This window comes from Lampetra planeri, chromosome 40, assembly GCF_965212315.1.
Source record: "Lampetra planeri chromosome 40, kcLamPlan1.2.h2, whole genome shotgun sequence".
NCBI lineage: Eukaryota > Metazoa > Chordata > Hyperoartia > Petromyzontiformes > Petromyzontidae > Lampetra > Lampetra planeri.
This window is the reverse complement of record NC_136146.1, coordinates 6,670,031-6,682,134: the sequence shown is the minus strand read 5'-3', so window position 1 is coordinate 6,682,134 and position 12,104 is coordinate 6,670,031. Positions and strand designations below refer to the sequence as shown.

At 51.0% G+C, this 12,104-nt stretch overlaps 1 protein-coding gene across 1 annotated transcript in view; it reads left to right on the top strand.

The window, feature by feature from the left end:
- Positions 1-11,894, top strand: part of LOC144731686 (fibroleukin-like) — a 33,502-nt gene extending 21,608 nt beyond the window's left edge. Inside the window, exons 2-4 of the mRNA XM_078612863.1 lie at positions 1,630-1,751; positions 4,295-4,498; positions 11,385-11,894. Of these exons, the coding sequence (XP_078468989.1) occupies positions 1,630-1,751; positions 4,295-4,498; positions 11,385-11,894 (836 nt within the window). The remainder of the gene's footprint in view (positions 1-1,629; positions 1,752-4,294; positions 4,499-11,384) is intronic.
- The last annotated feature ends 210 nt before the right edge of the window (positions 11,895-12,104 follow it).

Below are 12,104 nucleotides of genomic sequence, written 5' to 3'. Positions count from 1 at the left end.
TGAGTCTCCGTGTGTGCGGGTCTCTGTGCGAGTGTGTGGGTCTCTGTGTGAGTGTGTGGGGTCTCTGTGTGAGTGTGTGGGTCTCTATGTGAGTGAGTCTCTGTGTGAGTGTGTGGGTCTCTATGTTAGTGAGTCTCTGTGTGAGTGTGTGGGTCTCTGTGTGAGTGTGTGGGTCTCTATGTGAGTGAGTCTCTGTGTGAGTGTGTGAGTCTCTGTGTGAGTGTGTGGGTCTCTATGTGAGTGAGTCTCTGTGTGAGTGTGTGGGTCTCTGTGTGAGTGTGTGGGTCTCTGCGTGAGTGTGTGGGTCTCCGTGTGAGTGTGTGTGTCTCCGTGTGAGTGAGTCTCTGTGTGAGTGTGTGGGTCTCCGTGTGAGTGAGTCTCTGTGTGTGTGGGTCTCTGTGTGAGTGTGTGGGTCTCTGTGTGAGTGTGTGGGTCTCTATGTGAGTGAGTCTCTGTGTGAGTGTGTGAGTCTCTGTGTGAGTGTGTGGGTCTCTATGTGAGTGAGTCTCTGTGTGAGTGTGTGGGTCTCTGTGTGAGTGTGTGGGTCTCTATGTGAGTGAGTCTCTGTGTGAGTGTGTGAGTCTCTGTTGTGAGTGTGTGGGTCTCTATGTGAGTGAGTCTCTGTGTGAGTGTGTGGGTCTCTGTGTGAGTGTGTGGGTCTCTGCGTGAGTGTGTGGGTCTCCGTGTGAGTGTTTGTGTCTCCGTGTGAGTGAGTCTCTGTGTGAGTGTGTGGGTCTCCGTGTGAGTGAGTCTCTGTGTGAGTGTGTGGGTCTCTGTGTGAGTGTGTGGGTCTCTGTGTGAGTGTGTGGGTCTCTATGTGAGTGAGTCTCTGTGTGAGTGTGTGAGTCTCTGTATGATTGAGTGGGTCTCTGTGTGAGTGTGTGGGTCTCTGTGCGAGTGTGTGGGTCTCTGTGCGAGTGGGTCTCTGCGTGTCCACTGTGCAAACAGCTGCTGCTGCGGGATCTGGCGCCGGGTCTAACGCGTTGCTAGCGAGGCGGTGACGGTGGCATCCACAGCTCTTGGCTGTAACATCAAAACATCACGTGCACTCCTCGCAGTGGCTTCTGGCTGGCCATCAAACAACGGCGGCGGTCACCGCATTGCCGCTCGCTTTTGGATGCGCTTTTCTGCTGCTGTCCGGATCGCCCTTCATTTCGATATTATACTTTTAAATCATCAACCATGATTGACAATTCATAATCAACGTTTTTGGGTTTAGATCGCGTTATTATTTATAAATGTGTCGTAACCCTCCACCACCCGACACAGCCAATCAGTAAAAAAGTGTCACGTTGACAAAAGACAAATTAGTTCACTGCTTTAGCCCACCGGTGTGTTGAAGCGTGAAACCACAACATTTACAATTTGAGTACGACGTTTCGCTGGTGATTGCATCCAGCATCATCGGGTAATTCGCCAGAATGGTGAGGGCTCTGCTCTGTCTCCCGTTCTTATATAGAGCAACAGAAGGGTGACGTGTGTAGCATGATTGACAAACTTGTTTAAAACTATACATACATGTTGGGCACCATCAACTGGTGAAACTACGTGCGCTGCCGGATCCACGGACCTCTTGACACCTGTGGCTGCCCCCCCCCCGACCCTACCCGGCCCTGCTGCTCGTTGCAGGCGAAGACGCGGATTACTTCGATGGAGGCTTCCCCCAGGACTGCGCCGAGATTTTCAAGCAGGGAATCACCGACGATGGCATCTACACCATCCAGCCCGCAGCGTCTCGGGAGCCATTCGAGGTTACGTTTCCCTCCCATCGCAGACAGACAGTCGCACAGAGAGGGAGAGAGCGAGAGAGTGAGCGAGAGAGAGAGCGAGAGAGTGAGCGAGAGAGAGTGAGCGAGAGAGTGAGCGAGAGAGTGAGCGAAAGAGTGAGCGAGAGAGTGAGCGAGAGAGTGAGCGAGAGAGAGTGAGCGAGAGAGTGAGCGAGAGAGAGTGAGAGAGAGAGTGAGCGAGAGAGTGAGCGAGAGAGAGAGCGAGAGAGTGAGCGAGAGAGGGAGCGAGAGGTGGGGGTTTACATAAAGCAAAGTTATTATTTTTAAAAAAATACGAAATGATGAACGAGGCAAAGTGCCGAACACACCGAGCATCTTCTTGTTTCCACTGATCGTAAAAAAAAAAAGAGAGGGAGACAGACGGACGGTGTTGCTAAAAGCAAGAACACAAAGCAGTAGGATTCAAAGCCATCGATGAGAAAATGTTGTCAGCAGGAGAATGCACCAGGGCAGGCTGGAAGAGCAACTTGGTTCCACAGAGCGTAGAGGTGCTGCTCACAAACGGAAAAGGCACGACTCCCATCATGCATTGCGTGCACGTCTTAGACAAGGCCGAGAGCAGCTCGCGATCGAAAAATGTTGTCGGGTCGTATCCTGGTTAGGGGGGGGGGGTGGGGGTTGATTTGGCCCATCACTTCTTCCCCCGCACGTCCGATTAGCAAGGTTGGCTACGTACGATGGGAAAGATGTTCAATATGCATACAAACATCCCTCCGGGGTCAATCGAATGAGTACAGCAGTGCTATTGTGGGGGGAGTCAAATGGTTTGTCTCCTGTGGAGATATTCGACCCCGTCATAGGAATGTGGAATTCCCACCATTAGCTTTGCAGGGCTATACCTAGGAGATGAGCACCAATGCCTCACTGCTTATTTGAGCAGCAGGAGATCACCTTTGACGTATGATCAAATCTTGTTTTAAAAGTGGGGCGCCACGGTGGCTAGGAGATGTTAACTACCTCGCCTGGTATGCAGGAGGTCGTGGGTTCGATCCCGATCCTGGCGCCTGCTGCTGCTGTATATTTGGAGTTTGCGTGTCTCTCTCTCTCATTATCACGGTGGCTAGATGTTAACTACCTCGCCTGGTATGCAGGAGGTCGTGGGTTCGATCCCGATCCTGGCGCCTGCTGCTGCTGTATATTTGGAGTTTGCGGTGTTTCTCTCCCCGTGGTCGCGTGGATTTTTCTCCGGGTCCTCCGGCTTTTCCCCTCCACATTTAGAATCAACACCACGCGTTCAGAGTATTTGGCTGCTCTACATTTCCACGTGACGATCATTCGTGATGGCCAGGGTCGCTTCTGGAAAATAGTTACGTAGCTCAGTGGGGCCCTTACCTGGTAAAATAAAATAAAAAAAATTGCTTTTCCAGTTTAGTTTTTAAACGCACCCTGTGATGAAATATTTCGTAGAACGTCTGAAATGCCACGCACAATCGCGAGTTTCAGCAGCTTCGCGACCGACCGTGGCGAGCTGCGATGCCAAGTTTCCAAAAATAACACAGAGAGGACCCAAAGATAAACTTTTCTAAACTTGAACCTTGAAACGCCGCATGGGCCGGACCCTCTGATCTGGCCCCGGCGACTCCGTCAGATGTTTGCTCGAAAGTCAAGACGTGAAATTCCAACCGTCCGTGCCGTCTGCTGACTTTTAGATTGCATCACGGTGTCCGATGGAAGCCCACGGATGAATCGGAATGGGGAGTCTTTGTTTGGACTGGAGGAGGAATCCGATGAGCTTTGAAGCTCTTTTTTCACAGGTGTCCAACGAGGGGGCGTGGGTCAGCGAGTTATATCAAACAATAAAAAAACGACAGCAGTGGAAAACAGAGAAGTCACTAAGCTTCGATGTAAAGCTTTCGTGACTGCAGGGATTCAGAGCAGAGGTGCCAGCCTTCACGAGTGGATACGTGGCCAGCACCACGCCTGACCGCCTTTGTCTCCCCAGCGGCGATGTTTACACACCGCACCAGGTACTCAGTTGATGCTGAATCGACCTAAAGGAGACCTCGGACCATTTCAAATATTTGTCACTGGTGTTGGCTGTAAGCGGGAATCGAACTCGGGTTGCGGGTTTCGTAGCGCAGCGTGCTAACCGCGACACCACCGCTCTCCCATACACACAACAAACATAAAGACAAAGATCCCCCATATAGTCTTAACAGACTGTAGGGGCAAGTGCTGTTAGCGAGCACCTATGAAGACCGAAACGGTACACGAGGGGGTGGGTGGCCAGCACCACGCCCGACCGCCTTTGTCTCCCCAGTGGCGATGTTTATACACACCGCACCCAGGTACTCATTTGAGGCTGAGTCGACCTAGGGGAGGCACGGGACCAGTTCAGATAATCGTCACTGGTGTTGGCCGTGAGCGGGAATCGAACCCGTGTCGCCGGGTTCATAGCGCAGCGCGCTAACTGCTACACCACCGCTCCCCCATACACACGTGCACACGCGCACACACACGCACGCACACACACACACGTGCGCACACACGCGTGCGCGCACACGCAGGCCTTCTGCGACATGGGGACAGACGGCGGTGGCTGGACGGTGTTCCAGCGACGGCAGAGCGGCGCCGTCGACTTCAACCGCACGTGGGGCGAGTACAAGCGCGGCTTCGGCGTGCCGAGCGGGGAGCACTGGCTGGGGAACGACCGCTTGCACGAGCTCACCTGGGGCCCTGCCGGCGCTCACCTGGCGAGGCACGGCGCGGCGGTAAGAGCGGTCGCGCTTTTAAAAATGTACAGTCATACCTCGGTATACGACCGCGTTGGAATACGTCGAATTTGGTATACGTCGTGTTTTGACGAGAAAAAAATGTCTTGGTATACGACGTCTTGCTTGGGATACGACGCGCTTGCTAGAACTTGTATGGGTCGGGATGAGTCACTGCGTACAGTACCCGTGTACACAATACTGCTACGGCTCTAACAAGCCGTTGTAACAGTATTGTGTGGAATGACCAGACAATGTCACACTTCAGGAATATTCTTAGAAGAAGGCAAAAACAAACTTCAATGGACAGGTTTTTAGTAAAGCTCAAACCTGGTTGAGCCTCAACCAGGTCCAAGTCAAGAAAAAAGACAGAAAAGAGAAAAACCCCCCAGAATTTCAGCTTCCTGAAGTTTTAATGGAAGGGGACTCTCCTTCCAAAAAATAACATTTCCTCCTCCTCCCCTTCCTCACCACCATCCTCGTAGGCTAGCAACTCCTCTCAGCAACGTAAAGTGATGCTAAATAAATTTTTTATTTCAATTTATTTTAATTTATTTATGCATTTTAGTAATAAGTAGGGTCTAAATTATTTATACAACCCAATGAATGTATAATATGCCATATAAAATATAATTTCTTATACTCCAGAACAGATTATTTCCTTTCCCTTTATTTATGGGAAATATTCGTTTGGAATACGTCATTTTCGGTATAAGTCCTATCTTCTGGAACGAATTAACGACGTTTACCGAGGTATCACTGTATATATAGACACCGGCAGTCCCCGACTTACGAACGGTTCATAAGTCGGAACTCGATATTTAATTGTACCGTGGAGTGCACACGTATGGTAAGTGTTTATAAAATGTGTTATGGTTCAATGAAAAAAGTGAAGCGTTAAACTCGTAAATCAGAAATATTGCAGATTTGTTTGTAACACTGCAATAAATGCTGTATAGTAAATATAACAATAAATAAAGTAACAATGAAAGTAAAAAAATCTGCTTTGTTTTCACTTATCTTGATCGCTTGTTGGAAGGGGTGTAATGAGTCCCAGCCAGATGCTCGCGGAGGATCACTCCGTCAAACAAAATAGCTCCGCGGTTCGGTTCGTAAGCACGACCAAACCTGATGGCGGTTTATCTTGGTTCTTTCGGTAAAGTCACGTAGAAGGAAAGTAATAAAATAATGAAAATAAAACATAATAAAATAATTCTCACGACGTTTCGGCCACAACGCAAGCAGCCGAAACGTCGTCAGAATTATTTTATTATGTTTTATTATAATAAAATAATAAAAATAAAACATAATAAAATAATTCTCACGACGTTTCGGCCACAACGCAAGCAGCCGAAACGTCGTCAGAATTATTTTATTATGTTTTATTTTTATTATTTTATTACTTCCCTTCTACGTGACTTTACCGAAAGAACCAAGATGAATCCCTGCAGTCACGAAAGCTTTAAATCGAAATTTAAACTGATGGAGGTTCTTTCGTAAGTGCGGATATTCGTAAGTCGGACCTTCGTATCTCCGGGACTGCGTGTATATACCAACCGGCAGCCCACACACGTGTGCGTCTGTCCGTCCATCTGCCCGCCCGCTTGCTCGCCCGCCCGCCCATCCACTTTCACGTGCATCGGTGGATTACACAAGGACACATCGCGTCATCGCGTTCAACCGCTTCATTGCGCTCTTGAGCAGACGCCCGGTGGATCTTTGAGTTTCATCGGGCTCCGATCTCCGATGAAACTAAACTTTGGAGCTTGGAACGCCCGAATGCACAGCAGAGAGCCACCATAGCAGAGCATTCGGTGATATATCCTGCTTGCACAGGCGATGCAAACTCAACACGTTCGTCAAAAACACTGTGGCTTTGAGAAAAAAAAGCAGACAAAACGTACAATTTCACAGCAAACAGCTATCGAGGCCTGGGAGATAATAGTTGGAGACTGCACGATACACGGTGGGGCACCCATACATTTTTTTTTATTCGGGTCCCATCATGCACAGTGCAGACTCCCACTTGTCCCTTTGACGGGTGAGTCATCACCATGGTCACAGTCATCACCATGGTCACAGTCATCACCATGGTCACAGTCATCACCATGGTCACAGTCATCACCATGGTCACAGTCATCACCATGGTCACTGTCATCACCATGGTCACAGTCATCATCATGGTCACTGTCATCACCATGGTCACAGTCATCACCATGGGCACAGTCATCACCATGGTCACAGTCATCACCATGGTCACAGTCATCACCATGGTCACAGTCATCACCATGGCCACTGTCATCACCATGGTCACAGTCATCACCATGGTCACAGTCATCACCATGGTCACAGTCATCACCATGGCCACTGTCATCACCATGGTCACAGTCATCACCATGGTCACAGTCATCACCATGGTCGCAGTCATCACCATGGTCACAGTCATCACCATGGTCACAGTCATCACCATGGTGACAGTCATCACCATGGTCACAGTCATCACCATGGTCACAGTCATCACCATGGCCACTGTCATCACCATGGTCACATTCATCACCATGGTCACAGTCATCACCATGGTCACAGTCATCACCATGGCCACTGTCATCACCATGGTCACAGTCATCACCATGGTCACAGTCATCACCATGGTCACAGTCATCACCATGGTCACAGTCATCACCATGGGCACAGTCATCACCATGGTCACAGTCATCACCATGGTCACAGTCATCACCATGGCCACTGTCATCACCATGGTCACAGTCATCACCATGGTCACAGTCATCACCATGGTCACAGTCATCACCATGGCCACTGTCATCACCATGGTCACAGTCATCACCATGGTCACAGTCATCACCATGGTCACAGTCATCACCATGGTCACAGTCATCACCATAATCACAGTCATCACCATGGTCACAGTCATCACCATGGTCACAGTCATCACCATGGTCACAGTCATCACCATGGTCACAGTCATCACCATGGTGACAGTCATCACCATGGTCACAATCATCACCATGGTCACAGTCATCACCATGGCCACTGTCATCACCATGGTCACAGTCATCACCATGGTCACAGTCATCACCATGGTCACAGTCATCACCATGGTCACAGTCATCACCATAATCACAGTCATCACCATGGTCACAGTCATCACCATGGTCACAGTCATCACCATGGTCACAGTCATCACCATGGTCACAGTCATCACCATGGTCACAGTCATCACCATGGTCACAGTCATCACCATGGTCACAGTCATCACCATGGTCACAGTCATCACCATGGTCACAGTCATCACCATGGTCACAGTCATCACCATAATCACAGTCATCACCATGGTCACAGTCATCACCATGGTCACAGTCATCACCATGGTCACAGTCATCACCATGGTCACAGTCATCACCATGGTGACAGTCATCACCATGGTCACAGTCATCACCATGGTCACAGTCATCACCATGGTCACAGTCATCACCATGGCCACTGTCATCACCATGGTCACAGTCATCACCTGGTCACAGTCATCACCATGGTCACAGTCATCACCATGGTCACAGTCATCACCATAATCACAGTCATCACCATGGTCACAGTCATCACCATGGTCACAGTCATCACCATGGTCACAGTCATCACCATGGTGACAGTCATCACCATGGTCACAGTCATCACCATGGTCACAGTCATCACCATGGTCACAGTCATCACCATGGCCACTGTCATCACCATGGTCACAGTCATCACCATGGTCACAGTCATCACCATGGTCACAGTCATCACCATGGTCACAGTCATCACCATGGCCACTGTCATCACCATGGTCACAGTCATCACCATGGTCACAGTCATCACCATGGTCACAGTCATCACCATGGTCACAGTCATCACCATAATCACAGTCATCACCATGGTCACAGTCATCACCATGGTCACAGTCATCACCATGGTCACAGTCATCACCATGGTCACAGTCATCACCATGGTGACAGTCATCACCATGGTCACAGTCATCACCATGGTCACAGTCATCACCATGGTCACAGTCATCACCATGGCCACTGTCATCACCATGGTCACAGTCATCACCATGGTCACAGTCATCACCATGGTCACAGTCATCACCATGGTCACAGTCATCACCATAATCAGTCATCACCATGGTCACAGTCATCACCATGGTCACAGTCATCACCATGGTCACAGTCATCACCATGGTGACAGTCATCACCATGGTCACAGTCATCACCATGGTCACAGTCATCACCATGGTCACAGTCATCACCATGGCCACTGTCATCACCATGGTCACAGTCATCACCATGGTCACAGTCATCACCATGGTCACAGTCATCACCATGGTCACAGTCATCACCATGGCCACTGTCATCACCATGGTCACAGTCATCACCATGGTCACAGTCATCACCATGGTCACAGTCATCACCATGGTCACAGTCATCACCATGGCCACTGTCATCACCATGGTCACAGTCATCACCATGGTCAGTCATCACCATGGTCACAGTCATCACCATGGTCACAGTCATCACCATGGCCACTGTCATCACCATGGTCACTGTCATCACCATGGTCACAGTCATCACCATGGTCACAGTCATCACCATGGTCACAGTCATCACCATGGCCACTGTCATCACCATGGTCACAGTCATCACCATGGTCACAGTCATCACCATGGTCACAGTCATCACCATGGTCACAGTCATCACCATGGTCACAGTCATCACCATGGTCACAGTCATCACCATGGTCACAGTCATCACCATGGCCACTGTCATCACCATGGTCACAGTCATCACCATGGTCACAGTCATCACCATGGTCACAGTCATCACCATGGTCACAGTCATCACCATGGCCACTGTCATCACCATGGTCACAGTCATCACCATGGTCACAGTCATCACCATGGTCACAGTCATCACCATGGTCACAGTCATCACCATGGCCACTGTCATCACCATGGTCACAGTCATCACCATGGTCACAGTCATCACCATGGTCACAGTCATCACCATGGTCACAGTCATCACCATGGTCACAGTCATCACCATGGTCACAGTCATCATCATGGTCACAGTCATCACAATGGGCAGTCATCATCATGGTCACAGTCATCACCATGGTCACAGTCATCACCATGGTCACAGTCATCACCATGGTCACAGTCATCACAATGGTCGCAGTCATCATCATGGTCGCAGTCATCACCATGGTCGCAGTCATCACCATGGTCACAGTCATCACCATGGTCACAGTCATCACCATGGTCACTGTCATCACCATGGTCACAGTCATCACCATGGTCACAGTCATCACCATGGTCACAGTCATCACCATGGTCACAGTCATCACCATGGTCACAGTCATCACAATGGGCACAGTCATCATCATGGTCACAGTCATCACAATGGGCAGTCATCATCATGGTCACAGTCATCACCATGGTCACAGTCATCACCATGGCCACTGTCATCACCATGGTCACAGTCATCACCATGGTCACAGTCATCACCATGGTCACAGTCATCACCATGGTCACAGTCATCACCATGGTCACAGTCATCACCATGGTCACAGTCATCACCATGGTCACAGTCATCACCATGGCCACTGTCATCACCATGGTCACAGTCATCACCATGGTCACAGTCATCACCATGGTCACAGTCATCACCATGGTCACAGTCATCACCATGGCCACTGTCATCACCATGGTCACAGTCATCACCATGGTCACAGTCATCACCATGGTCACAGTCATCACCATGGTCACAGTCATCACCATGGCCACTGTCATCACCATGGTCACAGTCATCACCATGGTCACAGTCATCACCATGGTCACAGTCATCACCATGGTCACAGTCATCACCATGGTCACAGTCATCACCATGGTCACAGTCATCATCATGGTCACAGTCATCACAATGGGCAGTCATCATCATGGTCACAGTCATCACCATGGTCACAGTCATCACCATGGTCACAGTCATCACCATGGTCACAGTCATCACAATGGTCGCAGTCATCATCATGGTCGCAGTCATCACCATGGTCGCAGTCATCACCATGGTCACAGTCATCACCATGGTCACAGTCATCACCATGGTCACTGTCATCACCATGGTCACAGTCATCACCATGGTCACAGTCATCACCATGGTCACAGTCATCACCATGGTCACAGTCATCACCATGGTCACAGTCATCACAATGGGCACAGTCATCATCATGGTCACAGTCATCACAATGGGCAGTCATCATCATGGTCACAGTCATCACCATGGTCACAGTCATCACCATGGTCACAGTCATCACCATGGTCAGTCATCACAATGGTCACAGTCATCATCATGGTCACAGTCATCATCATGGTCACAGTCATCACCATGGTCACAGTCATCACAATGGTCACAGTCATCATCATGGTCACAGTCATCATCATGGTCACAGTCATCACCATGGTCACAGTCATCACCATGGTCACAGTCATCACCATGGTCACAGTCATCACAATGGTCACAGTCATCATCATGGTCGCAGTCATCACCATGGTCGCAGTCATCACCATGGTCACAGTCATCACCATGGTCACAGTCATCACCATGGTCACAGTCATCACCATGGCCACTGTCATCACCATGGTCACAGTCATCACCATGGTCACAGTCATCATCATGGTCACAGTCATCATTGTGTTGTTCCATGGCCCTGTACCGTTCCTGTTACGCTGCAAAGTGCACCGAAGCCGACTCTATCGAGGGCGATGTCGGCACGTCAGATAACGACTGACCGTGACTGATTGACCATCGCCGTTCTTTGTGCCCCCACCCCGACCCGCCAGCGCCGTGCGAGACGCCTCGATGGCGCCGGCGGTGACGGTGGCGGCGGTGGCGATGGCACCGGCGATGGTACCGGCGCCGGCGGAGCGAGCCTGCGCGTCGAGCTCGAGGACTGGCACGGCGTGCGCCGCCACGCTCTCTACGCTCGCTTCCGCGTGGCGCCCGAGCGCGAGCGCTACCGCCTGACGGCGCGCGCCTACCGGGGCGACGCCGGCAACGCCCTCACCTACCGGCGCGGCTACAGCCACGACGGGCGGCCCTTCTCGACGCCGGACCGCGACCATGACGCGTACGCGGCGGGCAGCTGCGCCGCCTACTACGCCGCCGGCTGGTGGTTCGACGCCTGCTTCGCCGCCAACCTCAACGGCCGCTACTACCGGGGTGGCCGGTACCGCGGAGCCATCACCGACGGCATCTTCTGGGGCACGTGGTACCTGCTGAGCGACTACCGCTCGGGGCGCAAGTACACCTTCAAGTTCGTGGAGATGAAGACGAGGCCGGCGGATTTCTGAGAGCGGGGGAGCGGGGGCCGGGTGCCGTTCCGGTCTCCCGTCGCGAAGCACGTTTGGGGTTTTTGTTTCGCGACGGGAATTGGACGCGCTGCGACGGACGTGTTAGGGAACACAATTTTTGTTTTTCGTGACGTGGGCTGCCGAATCGGGTGGAACGCGATCGAGCGATCGGAGCTGTGTCACGCGAGTAGGAATCGGCTGCCTCGGCGT